General features: G+C 46.0%; 1 protein-coding gene across 15 annotated transcripts in view; it reads left to right on the top strand.

The window, feature by feature from the left end:
• KCNMA1 (potassium calcium-activated channel subfamily M alpha 1) overlaps positions 1–19015 on the top strand; it is an 815298-nt gene that overhangs the window by 713619 nt on the left and 82664 nt on the right. For 11 of the 15 annotated variants that reach the window (XM_066244078.1, XM_066244079.1, XM_066244080.1 and 8 more), the window contains one exon: positions 4815–4908. In XM_066244078.1, coding sequence (XP_066100175.1) covers positions 4815–4908 — 94 coding nt within the window. Of the gene's footprint in view, positions 1–418; positions 506–4814; positions 4909–19015 lie in introns of those variants that run through there. The other 4 variants (XM_066244066.1, XM_066244065.1, XM_066244064.1 and 1 more) reach the window with 2 other exon arrangements.

Genomic DNA, 19015 nt, shown 5'->3' with positions numbered 1-19015 from the left:
AGCAATAGTTAAATATTACAGGTGATGACTTATATAATATAATAATCATTCAGTGAGGTGCATTTTAACAGGCTTCAGGAGTTAATGGGCTACATCTTGCTGCTAAACTAAGTTTTCTGTGTCTATTGTAAGGGAGAGTGGAACTCAGTGTGGTTTTGGAAATTATTGCACAAACAAGATCATCTTCTGATATATTATTCCTCCTGACATTGATGATAATAACACAGCTGAAAGAATTTCAAGAAGTCATTGGGGAGAGAAAGAAGAAAAAAGCTCTTTATGTGGTTGTGAGGAAGAAACTCCCATTTTAATTTAAAGCTATCATTCTATTCCATGGTAAAACTGGTCTGCAACTTTTCGAATGAGGAATTTCACAAAGGATTAATTTCCGTTTTCTTTTCTTGTTATTGTTTGGCAGTCAAGGTGGAAGCTAGATCATACTACCCCAAAGACCCACTTGAGTTCAAGAACACAACTCACAATTCTCGGCTTGTGACCAAGCCAGGTGAAGGAGTCTGGAGCCCGTCCTAGCTTTTAGTAACTGCCCTGCACCCTTCAGTGTCCTACTTTAACATGCTGGGCTCAGTTGAAGAAGAAAGATGCATACTGTGGATTTCAGTATGCATCTAGCTTGTTGGGCAGCACAATATCAAAGAGAAAAACTGTAAACAACAATAAATAATAATTTAGACTACCATCCCTATCCCTGCAAACTAGCAGCTTGCTCAAGACTTCGGGCAGAAGCCCTGCTAGCCTTTTACGTTCAAGCCACTTTGCATGCGTCTGACTCTGAGTGATTCCAGTGTGAATATGACATTACTAATGACCTGCTAAGTGTGTGCAGATGTGGGTTTCTCCAGATGTGGTGATTAATAACGTAATAGAGATAGCCAGTCAACTCACGTTTATGGGTCGGTTGCCTTTTATTACATTTCTGAGTTTATTTGCTTTGAACTATTTCTTAACTCCAGCCAACAAACTCACCTTTAAGTCTCAAAGGGCATCATCCCCCCGAAACCCTGTTGAGGAAACAGGGAAGAAGGAATGTGCCCCAGGCTGGAGCTGAGCAACAGGTTCATCATCTGTTGGGTTACTGAGGAAGTTTGGGAAAACCGAACATTGAAATCATCTCCCATTTTGCTCAAAGGGCCCACAAAGATGCATGGGTGAACCTGGGTGCACTATTTGCAAGCTGGCTAGGCCAATAAAGAAAGAGATTTATTTCCTAAAAAATCTATTAAAATATATGATCATCTCGCAGTAAGCCCAGGGTTCTGGCCAGAGTTTCTGGAAAATGTCGCCTTGCCTCTGCTTGAAAGCAGAACGACGATGAGAAGTCAAGTCAAATGTTGTTACAGATGTTCGGCTCTGCGTTAGGCTGTTGGAATTACCACCACATCTTAAATCAATTCCCAGAACATTGTCTGGAGGTTATGTCATTGAAATAATGAATCCTCTTTAGTCAAGTATAAGCAAACATGTTAAAACATCATTGTAACTTTAAATTAAATTCTAGCGCCAACCAAGGGATCTGAAGCCTCATTAGACTTGCCTGACATTTTCCTAGCACCGAGTCTTCCCCAACTGTAAAACTGTGAGATTCAGTGCCTATTAGACAGGCGAGCACTGGGAAGTTACAACAGCACATTAAGTGTTATACTTAGGGATATGCAAAAACAAGCCCTTGAATTTTATGAGTACTCGGAGACTGGATGGAGTTCAGCCCCTGTAAAAATTCCACATTGGATTCCTGAACTTGTTTGTGTTTTAAAGAAGCTGGTAAGGTAGTTTCCTCTAACAGATTGTATCCTCCCCATGCTCCTACAATGTGAGGCAAGTGAGGGTGCCGGAGACAGAGGTGTGCTGTAATTAGCCAGAAAGCGCGTTGAACATGAGCCTGGGAATGCGCATCGGCATGAGGGGCTGGCCCATTACTCCAATATATTTGTCTTTCCCGAAAGGATGTAAACTTAAGTCTCCCTTCTAATTCAATTTTCATTCCTCTCATGTCGTTGCAGAAACCATGAAATGGATATTGTATTTTATAGCCTAACTAAATGTTTTCCTGGATTTTCTTTCTTTAAAAATGCAGAAATTGATAGAATCCATATAAAGGGTAATAATTAACTATGGTTTAGATCCTATTTATGAGAAAGAAGTTATCACGGCTGCTCTTGTGGGATCTAAGCCATGTGTAATTGTCTCCATTACACAATGTTCATATATTTAGGCTGCAGATATTTTCCCCACCCCTTCAGGGAACAGGTTTGCATTTCTAGGCCGTGAGTGCAGGAGGAAACCTTTGAACACAAGCTTCATTTAAGAGAACAAATCCCAGTTTAAATGCGGTATGATTATGATGGATGATCTTTCTGACTTGCAATGAAAATAAATAGTTTCCTTGCATAGAAGGAGGCATAGTTTTAGCACCAGAACAAGGTGTCTCCCTGGAGCTGACCAACAGATATTAACTTGCAAGCCTTCCACCTGAACATCACTGTAGGTAACCAGACAGCAACAAGGTGCAAGGATAATGGGCTCTTAACCAAAGAGGGTTATTTATTGTGGACCCAGCGCACATGAGAAAACAACAGTTAAGCAAAGGAATCCAACAGCAATGCCAGTGACCATGACTTCTGTTTAGATCTTAATGACTGTCGACAAACCATGGCAACATCTGGCGGCCTTGAATAGAGTTAGCCGTAGCAGACTAGGTAAAAGACCCTTTGGGTGTTTCATTCTAACCATTAAAGGGCCTGTGTAATAGAGAAGAAAAGAACTCTCACCCACACTAGACCCACTTCCATGAGCACACGTTATGCAATCTGGCGCACTACTCAACTGAGCTAGGTCACCTTGAACACACTACAACAATTGCATCCTTAAAGGATGACCTTGGATTATGGGTGGCGTTCATGCAAGACTTTCTATCCATCCTAAGATGGGGAGAGTACAAAAGTGCACACGCGTGCGCGCGCGCGCACACACACACAGGTGCGTGCGTGCACTCTTTCTCAATCTCCATCTCACTGCCTTTCTACTGCATTAATGCCTGGGATGCCCAGCCCCCTGTCCTGTGAAAGGAAGATGAATTCAGGTCAAGCTCAGAGTGCCTGTTTGCTCACCGAGAGATGCATATCAACTCTAAGTGATTTTTTTCAATACCATTTTATGTGGCTTGTATTTATTTCCTTTAATCTTTTAAGTGCTGTTTAGTCTCGGTGTGATTTGCTGTGGATACTCATTTCTGATAAGATGTGATATCCTCCCAGGCACACAGTTCCTGCCTGGGGCCCTAAGTGACTGATACTGTCGGTCTCAGCCTGAGCATGAGCCTCTGGGGGGTAAGGGGGCAGGTGGTGGAGTAAATGGGGACATTTACAGGTGCTTTCTTGCCTTCATTTCTTCTGGACTAGCTCTTACTTTGAACCGCATTCTTGCTCTCTTCTCTGGGTAAGCCAGAATTTAGACCACCTCAGACTGACAGTGGAGTGGAAGGAGGGGGGGTGATACTCGGAAGCAGGTTCAGAGAGTAGTTAGATTGCTGGAATCCCTTTAGAACCACGTATTACAACATAATTTATTTAGGGTTTCCAGGGAAGTACCATATATTGTGCTGAAATAGGTCTCTCTGGATAATATCAAGTATCTGAGGTGACAGTTTCTCCACACGCTGAGACTGGTACATCACTGACATAACTAATGTCAAGCATCTTTGGATGTCGTCACTGCTAATATTTCTCTTCTTAGCTTTAAGGTGGCTGCTGTGCATTCCGGGTTTCAGGGATGCTTCCTCCCAGTCTGTGCTGCAGTCAACTATAAGAATCCAAGGATCTTATTTTTCTTCCCTGACATTACAGCTTTAGCCTGACTTGTGGGGGTGGGGACAGGAGGACTAGAATTTTGCCTCTGATGCCCTTGAGTAACAGGCTGGGTACACATCTGCTAATTACTGAGCAACTCTTAAAAAGAAGCATGATGCAGGCTAATATGTCTACAGAGCTTATTAGTGGTGTCTTTGGGCAAAGGCAGTAAAGTGTGCTGTGTTGTGTGTGAACGTGGCTTCACCTGGCTTAGTGAGCTGTGTCGTGCAGACATTTGGGAAACAGCCTCTGGTTTGCAGTCCCCAGCGCTGCCCTCTCGCCCTGCCCCTCACTGCATCATTAGAGACACCATGCAGTGGCAGCATCCTCCCTCACGTGGGCTCTTCTCCTGCCTGGTCCTCCTGTCCTAATGAGTTAAGATCCCATGTGTGCAGCCCTCCTTTTGGGGGGCAGGAGGGACAAGAGCTGAGTTGGGCTGGGGATTCTTATGTCCGCATGCACCGATGTTCCCAGTCCTGAGTGACTGAAACATTGGCTGTTAAGACCTCAAATCCTTGCCTCTCTCCAAGACTCTTGCTTCAGATGCAACTTAATTTCTGATTTTGGTATGAGAAAACCCATTCGATCACCTAGCAAAGCAAAGTAATCAAAGTTATCTCTGAGAATAAAGACTGCGAGCCCCCATCTAGATGATTCTTTTCTGTATACGGATAAATCATGATTTCTTTCTTATGGCAGGGTGTTTACAAATGGTTGTAGCCTGTTTCAAGTGCATGTTCAAATGCTGGAGTGTCAAGAGGTGATGCTTTCACCTTTTCTAAGCCGGCTTCTTTGACTAACACATTTGTTCTTTGTCACCGGGTCCTAAAAGACAGCCGTGAATTCCCAGTGAGTGACTGAGCCATGAGTGTGTGTTCTTTGATATCTTGCCTGTATTTCACAGTCTGCCCTCAAACTGTTCATAATCTCATGAGCTGCCTGTATTTCCAGTTGAAGATGAGCAGCCCTCAACGCTGTCACCCAAAAAAAAGCAACGGAATGGAGGCATGAGGAACTCCCCCAGCTCCTCGCCCAAGCTGATGAGGTAAGGAGAGGGGCCTCAGCCACGGCCACGGGGTTCCCCTCAAGATCCTTCTCTTCCTGCGCTCACCCCTGCCTGCCCAGCCCCAACCCAGCCCGCCCCTCCCCAGCAAGTAGGAGGCAGGGGAGGGGACAGGATCGTTAAGATGGCTTCTTAAAGACTGGAGTATTTATTCTGTCAGCTTGTCAGCAGTTAATGATAGAGCTGAAAAAATTCTGTCATGAAAAACAGTTTGAAAAGCTGTTTGAAAAATACATAGGCTTTAAAGTCTTAGCTGTCACCATGTCCTGTCTATGTGTAGTTCCTAAACAGCAGTGGCACTAATGATGGTGGCAGCCAATCAGAGGAGTGCGTGTGGTGAGCTCGCCTCCGGCTAGTCTCTTTCTGCTGGAGTCCCTCCGAGGACTGTTGTCTGTACTTAAGGCCATATGTGAGATGTATCATCACAATCAAAAATGAACCTGAAGATTACCTGCCTTTTATCCTGTCTATTGAAATCAAATTTCTGTTAATTGATTTTGACTGATAAAAAAGTCTAATAATCTGTGGACTTGCCAAAGCAAAGTTCAAAAGTAATCCAGTCCTGCTCAGGCTAAAAGCAATGTTAATAATGAAATACAGAGTGTGCTCTCTCTCCCCCTCTCCCCTCCTCTGTCCCTCTCTTTCTTCCCTCCTGTCTACTCCTCTTCCTCCCTTCCCTTTCCTTTTTCTCTCTTGACTATGGCTTCCTCTAGGAAACAGAAAATGACACCAAGGTTAACAGTCCTGCAGCTTCCTCTTCTTGGCCTCTTTATCTGTTATCTTCCTTTTTGTCTTCCATTCATCTGCCAATCCCAGCACTTATTCCCTCCAACGCCCTAACTCTGCTTCCACCCCAGGGAAGCAAGGGTGGTCTCAGACTGGCCTGCTCTCCCTACATGGTCACCGCCATGGAAATACCTGCCATCTTGACCTCACTTATTTTTCATTTGCATTGACCACTCTTCTCCCTTTGGTTACTGAAATACAGCGAAGGCAATTTCCCCCTCCTTCCTCCTTATGTATCATGTCCCATCTTCCTGGCCCTCCTCGAGCGCCTTTCTGGGACGTGGTCGGGCAGTCCTCCACGCCATTGTGGACACAAGTTCCCGTGGAAGACTCACCAGCCCCAAGTCCTTGTCCATTGTGACCATCTCTTCCTGCTGAGTGTTTCCTTTGCAGTCCTCCGCCTTCCCCTCCGCTCAGTCTGGCTGGGGTCTCTCTGATTTACATGCCTGTTTGCAGTTTACGAGGAGGAATAAAACGCACCAACTGCCAAGCCTCCCCTTTTTATGAAGCCAGTTGTCATTGTAGCATTCATTTCCTGTGTCCTCACCTTTAGGTAATCGCCTTATCTAATGCTAATCGTCATAGCCTTTTAAAGGAGAGCAAAGCCCAGGTGCTCGCTTTTGCCTAAAAATGTACAGAAGCAAATAAATAAATAAAAAGAAGTCTGAGAAATCTGAAACCTTTGGAGCCAAATTCCCTGTCCCTGTTTGCTATGTAAAGTATGGCTTATTCCTTTGATCTTGAGTAATAATAATTCTGAGGAGTTATACTGTTTTCATATGCTTCAAAGCTGTGTCAAAGTTTTGCTGCTTAAGGGTACTTCTTTATTCTGTTGGCTCTTGGGTACCAAGATGACAGGTCTTCTGTACGAGGTGGAAGCTTTTTTAAGTCGTAGCCTTCAGCAAAACATCAAATTACCAAATCCAGGGTAACATACTTCTACACAAATGCCTTTCCTGTAGATATATTATACCATATATATTAAATACTTTAGTGTTACATGCTGCATTTTATGTGCAATAGAAAGTGATGGTTTGAGGTAGCCTTGAGGGGACTTTTTTTTCCACAAGCAGAAAAAACTAGTGTATACTGTATCAAGTATGGTTTTTACAGGACTTTCTGCCCGAAGGCCTTTGTAAATAAGTAATGATCAACAGATTGGCTGTGGGTTTTTGAAAAGCATGCCTATGTCAGTTTGCATGATGGGGGAGAATTTTCAAAGTGGGTCTTGCTTTCATTGCCTGTCGGAGAGGGGCTGAGGGAGGCGGTCACTGTGGGCCGGAGCTGTCTGCTCCGTGGTGCATCAGAATTGTTAAACGTGGGTCAGGAGGTGAGAGAAATTTACCAAGCTACAGAACTCACGTGTTCTGGTGTTGGTGCCTTTGGGCTGCTGCTGTGACCATGGCTGCTGTCACCTGGCTGCTTTACCCCACCAGCCACCAGGGTCTCAACAGCAGCTCAGCAGGATCGGGCTCTCCCATGACAAGTCCCTTGTTACTTTCTGTGCTTCAGGTGCTCTCTGCACTCTGACATGGGAGCAAAGATGGGGTTCTAAACCCTGTTCACTTCCCTACACTCCCAGTCTAGGAATGAAGAACTGTGGCTTTGGGTGGGTGTGAGCACCTGGCGATTAGGTTGCCAGGGCCTTTGTTTGCTACATCCCTCTTGTTGATTGAGAGAAAGCAGGGGCTCATGCAATACCTTGTGGCTTCTCTGGGTCCTCCCCCCTGTGCAAACACTCCCTTTCTACCCTACAGAAGATAGGACTCCCAGGTCCTATTCCTTATGCCCGGAAAAACCCATAAAAGAAGCTAATGACGTATATAAGTGGGTTTTTCGACACGCGTTTGTGACTTGCTGTTGGAGCAGAATCAATCATTCTGAATGTGGGCAGGTTTTAGTGGCCTATGGGGCCATGATAGGAATCGCTCCAGGAGAAACTGGCGAGTCCAGAATGGGCTGGGATGGGCTTTAATTTACCACCATGGCTTCTGCAAATAAAGCGGACTCCGTGGGAGGGATTTCTTGCAGACCCTCTGCCAGTGTAACATGCTGCTGGGGTCTGTACTGATGGGCCCTGTCTCCCCTTTGTCCTGGTACCAGGCTTACCCTGATTTCTAAGTGTCACTGAACTCTCTGCACGATCATTAGGTGAACAGCCTCGCTTTGTGTGTCTGGACCCTGACGGTGTATTTTTTAGTCACCGTGACAGCAGACAACTCTCGCAGTCGGACGGAGCCTGATGGTGAACTCTTGTGCTCCACGCCAGGAATTCCTGGGTTATGATAGATGACCTTTGGCTTCACAGCCCCTGAGGAGGAGTGGGCCATAGAGGTTCCCAAGACCCTATTATTGGCTTTCCTTGCTGGTCTCTTCGCATGGATTCCAGGAGCCTCTCCCGGCTCTCTCCCATACCTGCTGAGCACCCGTTGTTCAACTGTCCCTAGCTGCTGGGTTGGTGCCCGGGAGGAGAGCTGTATCACCTTTTCATTGTAAGGCCCTTCAGGGCAGCAACTGTGTCTCTAAGTAACCAAGCCATAGGTTCTTAATTTAGGGGATCTCACGGACCCCACTGAATATCCCATGAAAACTCTCTAGAAAGTCCCCCTAGCAGGGGTCTCCAAACTTTTTTTTTTTTTTTTTTGGTATTTTTCTGAAGCTGGAAATGGGGAGAGATAGTCAGATAGACTCCCGCATGCACCCAACCGGGATCCACCCGGCACGCCCACCAGGGGCGACGCTCTGCCCACCAGGGGAAGTCGCTCTGCCGCAACCAGAGCCACTCTAGCGCCTGGGGCAGAGGCCAAGGAGCCATCCCCAGCGCCCGGGCCATCTTTGCTCCAATGGAGCCTTGGCTGCGTGCAGGAGGGGAAGAGAGAGACAGAGAGGAAGGAGAGGGGGAGGGGTGGAGAAGCAAATGGGCGCTTCTCCTATGTGCCCTGGCCGGGAATCGAACCCGGGTCCCCCGCACGCCAGGCCAATGCTCTACCGCTGAGCTAACCAGCCAGGGCCGTCTCCAGACTTTTTACACAGGGGGCCAGTTCACTGTCCCTCAGACCATTGGAGGGCTGCCAAATACAGTGGTCCTCTCACTGACCACCAATGAAAGAGGTGCCCCTTCCAGAAGTGCAGTGGGGGCTGGATAAATGACCTCAGGGGGCCGCATTGCAGCCCGCGGGCTGTAGTTTGGGGACACCTGCCTAGGGGAAGAAAAGTAAAGTGGACACCATTTGGACTGCAGTTGCAGCCGTTTGTTAATTTCCTGCACCTGCGCCCCCTTTGTAGTCACACTTAGTTCCCCCAACCACTTTTAGGTGTTGCATTCTCAAGTGCCTTTTGGCTGCTGAGAGTATTTCCCATGTGGGTAGACCGTGTGGAGGCAACGCCTGGGCTCTCACACTGTGTCCTCAGGTGGAATCCAGAGGGGCTGTGCATTTCAGCGGTCTGCTTCTGTTCCTTTTCTCAGATTAATCTTCATCCAGCACCTGTTTAGTGGAAGCCCACTGTATTTTGGTGTTGTGGGAGATCTCTGAGAAGTGGAAAGTAACATGGCATAGTTGTCTGTCTTCAAAACGTTCACATAAGTGTATACAGAAAAGTGGAGTAGGAACAGTTTGGACATCACCTAGCATGGGCAGGGAGAACGAAGAGAGCTGATGTCAGTCCTGGTTCGGAAGGCTGAGCCTGTGTGTGAAGAAGGTTCCATTTCACTCAACCCTGTGTGGTAAGGAGAATTCTCTGTGGATAACATTACCTGCCCTGCTCCTTGTCCACCGGGTGCCAGGCATGGTTCCGAGAGCACTGTCCTGTGAACCCACTGAGTCCTGACGACAGCTCCATGAGCCGGAACTGCCCCTTCCTCCACCCTACGATGAAGAAGCTGAGTCGCAGCTGTGGAGTTTAGTAAATCCAGAAAGTCCTGGCTAATTAGAAAGAGTAGAACCCTAAAAGGTAGTTTAGCATCCAAGCCCATATTATTAACTCTTTCATGTTCGGCCTGATGGAGGAAATGCCACAGGCAGTGACTCGATGTGGCCAAAGCAAGGGGTCCTGTGAGAGTGTCTGGCACCCCTGCATGAAGGCCTTTCCTGTCCTGAGCATTGGGGAACCCTTGCGAGGATTTGGGAAGGTCACTGTTAGCAGTATAAGGAAGGATTTGGAATCCTTCATTGGGGCCTTCTGGAGACATGTGTTACATAAATACAGAGGTGTGAAGAGATGGCCCAGCTCACCCCAGCTTCTGCCAAGGTCCTTTGGGTGCCAAACCAGCCAGGGTCTGCTGTAGAATAGTGGACCGAGAGTGGGCTGTGTGGTCTTATCAAGGACACACAGCCTTGCTGATGGCGGTCCATGCCGCACCTGTTTCCCCAGGAGCTGGGGACGTGGAGTAAGATCGAGAAGCATAGGCCATGAGTATTCATGCAGGATGCGTTGGGTAGACAGTTCACCAAAGACATAGCCCCCAGCCGGGCTAGCATGGATAAGTAACGATACTAATACTAGAAAAATTTAAGGGAAGCTTCATGTCAGGGGACTGAGGAAATATTAGGCATTTGTTTGCTGAATGGGAGGAAAAATATGATTTGAGGAAAACGGAGTATCCTCTTGGGCATTTACTGATCATTAAGTGAAATAAACTTATCTGCTTGTTAAGTCCCATTCTCTCTCCTTTTGACTCAAAATTTTCATGGAATCTTTTTGTGAGGACTGCCCACTGAAAAGGTTCAATAATAGAAGATGGCAGAATGTCCTGAGTCTAGTTGCAGCTCTTCCACTGGGCAGAATAGAGAAGGAAAGCAGGGACAGCTTAGCTGAGTGAATTTACCTCTTAATGCACAAACAAACAGGAAATGACAGGCTGCCATGGGACTGGAAAGGAAAGAAAGAGTGGGTCTCATCATCCCAAGACCGGGGTGGATGTGACACGGGTTCTGGACAAGTGGCACGCTTGGCAAGGTCATTATCCTCCCCTCGCACTTCCAGAGTCTCTGTCCACTCTCCTCCAGGACTGAAGAGCGTGTCAGTCCTCCCAGATGTCTCCCAGGCATAAAGGCAATAATTTCCTCTTTCCTCTGAGAATGGTGGCTGCCTAACAAGAGGTGACATATGAGGTGGCGGTAGTTCTTGACTGTTTACTTGTGAGGCAGAAAAACAAAACGTAAGTAGGTGGCTACAGAGAAGGTGTAAAGGACTCTAGTTTAGCAGTATGACTGGAGCCTGGCCTGAGGGGTTTTCCAAGGAGACTCCAGAGATGGCCAGCTGGTGGGGGGACGAGGGCAGGGGTAGTGGGCAGCCCTGTCCCGGGAGAGTTGACTGGAGGTTGGGCTAAGGCAGGAGCTAGCATCCCAAAGTCTGTGCACCCAGAAATAAAATGTGCCCCAGAATCAGGCAGATCATTGATGGTGCTGAAAACCCAACATGAGCTCTTTTGAGGTGACCACCTGAGACCCTCTCTGGTCTCCTGGGGCCAGCACAGCCAGAGACCCACGTGCATGGCCGGAGACTCTTAGACGTTGTAGTCAAGGACTCACTTACTGCCATGCCGTCTTCTCTGGAGTAGAAGAAGAGCAGGGAGAAAGGAGGGGAGAAAACAATAATATCGCACTTTACAAGAACTAATATTTTATTTACTTTTATGTTTGTTTGCTGATTAGCTCATAGAGGTCAGCAAAAGAGAGTCATTAGTGTGGTATCCTGGTTAGGAGTCCCCATCAAGTGTTAAAGACATCTCTCAAGTTCCAGAGAGTCAGAGAGGGAGTCAGGCTAGGCCACCTGGGTGTGCTTCAGTAGCTAATCCTCTCGTTCACCATTCGAAGAGGAGGGTCAGACTGGGGTGAGACACGTGTGGCACCTCCTTAAATTTCACGCCTGGGCCCTCGCTTGCTTGGCTCTGGTCCTGGCCTTGCTCAGTGGAATCAGAGACGTCCGGTCTGTATGTTGCCAATGGTTGCTCACTTTGGTAGGATTGGCTCTCCACGCCAGGCAGCCTGATGTGTTACACACACAATTCTAAGTCTCCTTTCAGATCACAATGCCTTACTTCAAATATAGTCCCTGTAAAGTTGAAAATAGTGCAAGAGCCTCAGTTGTTCTCAGAAAGAATTGTCACAAAGATAAAGATATCACAGGTGAGTGGGTTCTCACTGGGCAAGTTTTCCGATCGCCATAAGAGGTCTGATGAGATGCCATTGACTCATTTAAATGTGTTCAGAGACTAGAAATCATTCATTAGCTCCCCTTCATAGTTGGTTGTTTATTGAGTAAGTACTGTGTCCTCAGATATGCAAATAATATCTCTGAGAAAGCATGTCTCACTTTTGTAGGATCTCCTAGGATGGAGTCCAAACTAGGAAGGCAGCTTTAGGCAGAATGTTGGCAGCAAACTTTGAGGCCTCAGAAATGGCCTGATAATAACCCGCTATAGTGCCTGACATAATACACACTCAGTAAAACCGGGATTTGCCATGGGGATGCAAAGCCTGCAGACGGATGAGCAATTTGCCCAAATTTTCTCAAGCTTGCTATTACCCAGGGAGACCACTTCACGGTGGGCCTCAATCTAAATGGGGTGCTTGTAATGACAGCTGAGGTCTCACGTGATCAGAAACAAGGCCTTAAAAAATCAAGCGAGGGGAAGGATACAATTTTAAAACAGTTTTTATCACTTTCCTCTTTCATAAATCCTTTTGTTTTGCTTTGGTTACTTGTACTTGAATGCGAATTTCTGAAGTCCAGTGTTGAACACGCTGCCTCAGAACAACAACAACAACAACAACAACTGGGCTTTGCTTTATTTGCCTGTAAGGGGAACTGTGCTCTTTAAAATAGAGTAACAGCTTCCTCACCACAGGATTGCCAGAGAAGGGATTTCTGGTTTTGCTGTAGGCTGTTGTCTTCAAGGCTGGCTTTCTGTGTTTCTGCTGCAGCGGGCATTCAGTCCACTTCCTGAGATTAATTGATGGCAAGTGGCATGCCTTGTCTGCCAACCTTCCAAACCATAATCTTGTATTCTTTATTTGAAGTTGAGTATGCTTAATTTCTAGTTGTGGACTTTGAGGTGTGAGCTGAGATTCAAGATGAAAAATTTAACTCATGGGTGCTCTTTGTTTGCTATAAAAATGTGGGTATTCCAAAAGGGAGCCTTCAGATACCAGGACATGCAAAAGCTCACCACACCCTCACTGATGATTGAGGTTCCCCTGAGCACCTGTCCTGACAAGGGTCCTGGGGCCATCCTCCACTGATTATTCACACGAGCTGCGCATGTCATCACCGCTCACGATGCTGGTCTCCCTGTCTTTGCAGCTTAGGGCACAGTGGCTTGGGACCCTGCAAAGGAGAATGAACAAGATCCTGCTGCCTCCTGCAAGTGGGAGGAGGCTCTCAGTCAGGGAGGTGTCTCTGTCCAGAGCCTTGCCTCTCCTCTAAGCTGTGCCACCTTAGCCACGATATTTATCCACTGTTTCCCATGCATACAAATGTGCATGACAAGACTTGACTCGTATAATCCTCAAATTGATTCCATTAAGTGATGACAGTGGTTAACACTCCCATTTTACAGATGAAGAAACTGAGGCAAGGCACACCGTAGCAATTAGTAGATAAGCCAAGGCTTGAAGACAGACATTTTTGGCTCTGGTACCACTATGCTATATTCTTCTTAAGGAAATAGGTGTTTTCCTGTCTTCTATGGAATCTATCCCCAAAACAATCCTTTTCTACTAAACAAATTAATTGGCAAGAGTCCATATTTCTTCTTTTTATTGAGTTGGGCTGTCATAAGAATTGATCCTCAAATGTGTGTAAGTTAAAGAAAAAGAAGTCCTTACTTAGGTAGAGTAGATCTAACTGTATATGTATGTCAGGGATGGTGGGTTATGCTGGGCAGGAGAGGGACTTTGGCCCAAGCTCTTTGAATAAGATATTGTATATTTCTGGTATATTTCCATTAGTAAACTGATGGTGGGATGCTCTTTTCCCTTAACTGAACAAGTGAGACTAAGGGGCAGGACAGCACCAGGGCCATCAGAGGAGAGATGTTTGATACATTGTGCCTGTTTTTCTTCCAGCCCAATTATTGGATCAGTTTCACAGGGCTGCCATGATAAAGTACCACAGACTGGGTACCACAACAGAAATTCATTTTCTCAGGGTTCTGGAATTTGAAAGTCCTAGAGCAAGACATCAGCAGCGTTGGTTCCTGCAGGCTATGAGAAAGGCTCTGTGCCAGGCCTCTCGCTTGGCTTGTAGATGCTGTGGCTTGTAGATGCTGTCTTACCCCTGTGTCTTCTCATCGGTTTCCCTTTGTAGGTGACTGTGTCCAAATTTCCTCTAAGGACACTAGTTATATTGTGTTCGGGTCTGCCCTAAAGACCTCATTTTAATTCAATTACCTCTTTAAACACCACAACTCAAAATATAGTGACGTTCTGAGGTACTGGGGGTTAGGACTTTAACATTCAGACTTTGTGAGGGACACAGTTCAGCCCTTAACTAAACAGCAGCAGATATACCGCACCTCATAGAGTTTCTATGACCCTAAACTAAGGCATATATATACATTGGCCAAGTGGAAAGTGACAGATGAGTCATGAATTAATTGAGGTGCATTTTAGGGAAGTTGGGATTGCCTTGTGAGTTGAGAAAATGTGTAAAATAATTAGGATGTAAAAGGCAATATCTGCTCTTGGTTCTGGCTTCCAATTAAGTGGTCTGAAGCCTGTGAAAGTCGTTCTCTTCATTGTTGTGTTACCAATGACGCTGGATACTTTGTTCAGGGAGGCTTCTGTGGGTCCTCTTTTCCACGTGCAACAAACTCCCTGATTCTCCTCCTGGTCCTGACCACAGCAGTGTTGTCTGTGCTCAGTGGCAAGTGCTTGAACTTGTTTCTATTAATATGAACTCCAAAAATCTCAATTTAGATACAGTTCCTGTGGACAACCGACTCTTCATTATTCACCAATGGCAGAGAGCTCTCTGAAGCATAAGCCAACCTAAGGTACTTGAAATCACTGCAGGAAAGATGGTGAAGAGGTGTATCCTGTCTGGACCAAAGTAGTTACAGCTTCTCGTGTTGCTGGAATGAATCACGTTCCAAATTTCCTCCCAGACGGTGGAATCCCATGAAGGAGGAACAGCTCTAGCTCTAAGGGAAGCACACAGCAATCAGTCTTCCATGCTTCTAATTGCTCTTCTCTGCTCCAGCAACTTTCTTCACTTGCTCAGTGCCCTTTGGCTTATTGATGCCCAACATGGTTCAATATTTCCAAAATCCTTCTAGCCACCTCCTTTCCTAATTAGAGCACACTGCTTCAAACCTTAAAGGTCTTTTGGGCTTTACCCAACATCTGTAACACAACACCCTTTACATCCCCAGCTCCTCTGAAATGTCTCAAATGATGAGGAGCCCACTGCCTTGGGAAACATCTCATTTCAATTTTGAAAAAAGCTTCAATTTTTGTAAAATTTCTTTTTTGGAAATTTGATGTTTGTTCTACCTAATTCTCATGATTTGTTCCTAGTTTGCTCTCAATCAGTCATGCTCTGTTACTTGAGCCCTTCCCCCACCTGATCGTCATTGCACATCCGAGGACAGCTGGTGTTCCTGGCCTGTGTTTTCTCTACCCCAGGTTAGGCTGACATCTGCCACCAGTAGCCATTCTTTGGCTCTTTTTATTCTGGCCTCAATTCTCTGAGATGGTCCTAATGGCTACTAATGGATTAACAATTAAACTATGCTGAGATTCCTTCCTACCTTTCAGGGCTCAGGTCAAACGGCACCTTCTCTATAAAGCCTTCCTTTGATGTTATTCAAATACCAGGCAGATAACAGCTTTGTTCTTGGTGTTCTCATACCACCTTGTACGTTACTTTGCTGTAACACTTACCACAGTGTGTCACAACGTTTGATTGATGTTTTCTCTCTCTGCTCTATCATGAGCCTGTCTGAGGAGAGACTATGTCTTGCTCATTACGCTATGTTCTATTCCTGGCTCAGAATAGGGGATTTATGTTTATTGGTTGCTTTGCTGATTCAAGAGCCAGAGTTCAAATTCCAGATACCATGGCTGGTCAAGAAAAGAAATAGTTTTGTTCTGGGAGATTTTTGATGGTTCTCAAATCAGACCCTTGGAGGAAAATCCTGAATGTTTATACGTAAATGCGTTAGGCCAGGCTGTGAGACTAGTGGGGAGTGCCAGGTACAGCATGACGACTCCCGGATGCTCTGGGTGTTCCAGCGCCAAGCACGGCTCGCAGCCCTAGTGTCAAATTATATCTGGGGTCCCCAAACCCTCACTCCAGTTAATGAGGCTTGACCTTAGAAAGCTGTCTTTTTTTCCTCTCATGGAAAAGTAATTGATCATCAGAATTGTTCATTTATGTTTCTAAGATGAGGGATGGAGGCAAGGGTTACCAAGGAATAATTTCTTCCCAGAGAGAGAAGGAACCAAAATGAATGGATGTCCTCTCTCTGAAGACACATGTTGTCTAAAAGAAAGTTTGGGAAGCTTATTCTATCGTTTGCTTGCTTACTGACATTATACAAACATTGTCCTGGGTATCTTTGAATTCCTGAATACTCTGGGGGCAGGACTCAGCCCTGCCTTCTTCAGCCCACAAGCAGGGCTCTTATCCTCAAGTCAACATTATTAAAATCCTCTTTCAACTAAAATATGTTCTTCTAGGGCTGGAAAGAGTTCGTTCTGTTTGTCTTCTCAAGCCTCTTCTCTATGGTGGTTTCTGTCCACCTGTTTATCCCAGAGAGGAGATATCTATAGAACTGGTTTATACATTCTTCAAGGACAAAAGACTCAAACTCTGCTCTGACCCTGTACTGAGACTGGTTATTATCAGCAACTGCCTTTTTGTTTTATTATTTTTGACTGTGTTCAGTATCTGAAAGGTGGCCTGATGATTTATACCTCCAGGCCTCCCAATACCCCAGCGACTGAGATACTATTCCAAGGGTGATATTGACCCAATATGAAAAGTTCCTATACCAATCTACCACATTCATTGTGGATAAACTTGCAGGGTTGCCTCACATGGTATTTACTGTTTGGCATAGCCTGATAGCAGAGTCTCAGGAATAAACAAATATAGTCAGAGTTTTCCCATCTTTTTTTTTTTTTTTTTACAGGGACAGAGAGAGAGTCAGAGAGAGGGATAGATAGGGACAGACAGACAGGAACGGAGAGAGATGAGAAGCATCAATCATCAGTTTTTCGCTGCGACACCTTAGTTGTTCATTGATTGCTTTCTCATATGTGCCTTGACCGTGGGCCTTCAGCAGATCAAGTGACCCCTTGCTCGAGCCAGTGACCTTGGGTCTAAGCTGGTGAGCTTTGCTCAAACCAGATGAGCCCACGTTCAAGCTGGCGACCTCAGGGTCTCGAACCTGGGTCCTCCGCATTCCAGTCCAACGCTCTATCTACTGTGCCACCACCAGGTCAGGCCAGAGTTTTCCCATCTTAAATGGGGATGGGAGCCCTGTCCAGTTGGCTCAGTGGTAGAGCTTCAGCCTGGTGTATGGATGTCCTGGGTTTGATTCCTGGTCAGGGCACACAGAAGAAGTGACCATCTGCTTCTCTATGCCTCCCCATCTCCCTGCTCTTTCTATCTCTCTCTCTCTCTTCCCCTCCCACAGCTATGGAGCAAGTTGGCCCCAGGCACTGAGGATGGCTCCATGGCCTGGCCTCAGACACTAAAATAGCTTAGTTGCTGAACAACAGAATAATGGCACCTAATCGGCAGAGCATCGCCCGGTAAGGGCTTGCCGGGTGGATCCCAGTGTGGGCGTATAAGTAGTCTCCCTCTCTGCCTCCCTTCTTCTCTTTTAAGAAGAAAAAAAAAAGTGGGGATGGGAGGCTTATTGGGAAGGTCATGGTAGATAGATATCCTGAAAGTTTAATCCTAGGTCTGTGGACCATTTCGGAGGGATTGCTGCCCCACTCTCTGCGTTCTGAACATGTAAGTGAGAAGTATCAGAAAAATTTCAGAGAGAAATACTAAACACTAAATAAAGGTCACCCTTTGGTGCTCAGAATAGATCGTTTAAAAACTAAAACCAGGCCCCATTGGGTAGCTAAATTTATTAGAGCATCATCCGATATGCTAAGGTTGCAAGTGTGATCCCCCCTCAGGCACGTAAAAGAATCAACCAGTGAGTGCATAAATAGGTGGAACAACAAATTGATAATTCTCTCTCTCTTTCTCTCTCTTTCTCAAAATCAATTTTAAAAAAAGTAAAATCAGCCCTGGCCGGTTGGCTCAGTGGTAGAGCGTCGGCCTGGCGTGCAGGAGTCCCGGGTTTGATTCCCGGCCAGGGCACACAGGAGAAGCGCCCATCTGCTTCTTCACCCCTCCCCCTCTCCTTCCTCTCTGTCTCTCTCTTCCCCTCCCGCAGCCGAAGCTCCATTGAAGTAAAGTTGGCCTGGGCGCTGAGGATGGCTCTGTGGCCTCTGCCTCAGGCGCTAGAATGGCTCTGATTGCAACAGAGCGACGCCCCGGATGGGCAGAGCATACCCCCTGGTGGACATGCCGGGTGGATCCCAGTCGGGCGCATGTGGGAGTCTGTCTGACTGCCTCCCTGTTTCTGGCTTCGGAAAAATACACACACAAAAAAATAATAAAATAAAATTACTTTACAATAAATATTTGAAATTTAAAAATCTACTTATATTTTTTATCTTGACTTATTCAGGGAAAATAGCTCCACTGCACTGATAGCTAGCTATACCTGGAACATTGTTCTAATTATATGTGGTGATTGTTGTAGAAACCCAAATGCCCTACCTCGAAACTGAGGTATGGAATCACTATTAGAGATAGAATCTGGACATGGATGTGTCCCAAGATGCAGGAGTTTATTTCTTATGGTGTAATCTTGTTAACCTGCCTGATTCTATTGGGTGTTGGTGAGGCTCTGCCAATCCATCCACTGGAGGGAAGGACTCTGTCTAAGCATCTTCCTTTTTCACTAGAAAACAAGGCAAGAGAGGGTGAGTGCAGCCCTGAGAATTCAGGACAAGTTTATTAAGATGCATCTGAGCTTGAGACTCTCATGTAAGGAACGCTGCAGTCAGGAGGTGAAGGGGGGGGGGCGGTTAGTGCAAATGCAGTTGTCAAGGCAAGGAGAGAGGGTCTATCTTAGTATTGAAATCATGTATTCCAGATGTGGGCATTTGGTAGTCAATCTGCTCTGAAGTGACATGCTGCTGAATCTTTAAAGGGCTTCAGCCAGGGAGAGCAAAATCTGATTGGGCAAATTGCTAAAATATTTAAAGTGCAGCCTGTTAAAGCT

The sequence above is a fragment of the Saccopteryx bilineata genome, chromosome 9 (assembly GCF_036850765.1).
Source record: "Saccopteryx bilineata isolate mSacBil1 chromosome 9, mSacBil1_pri_phased_curated, whole genome shotgun sequence".
NCBI lineage: Eukaryota > Metazoa > Chordata > Mammalia > Chiroptera > Emballonuridae > Saccopteryx > Saccopteryx bilineata.
This window is presented reverse-complemented; position numbering and strand designations above follow the sequence as displayed.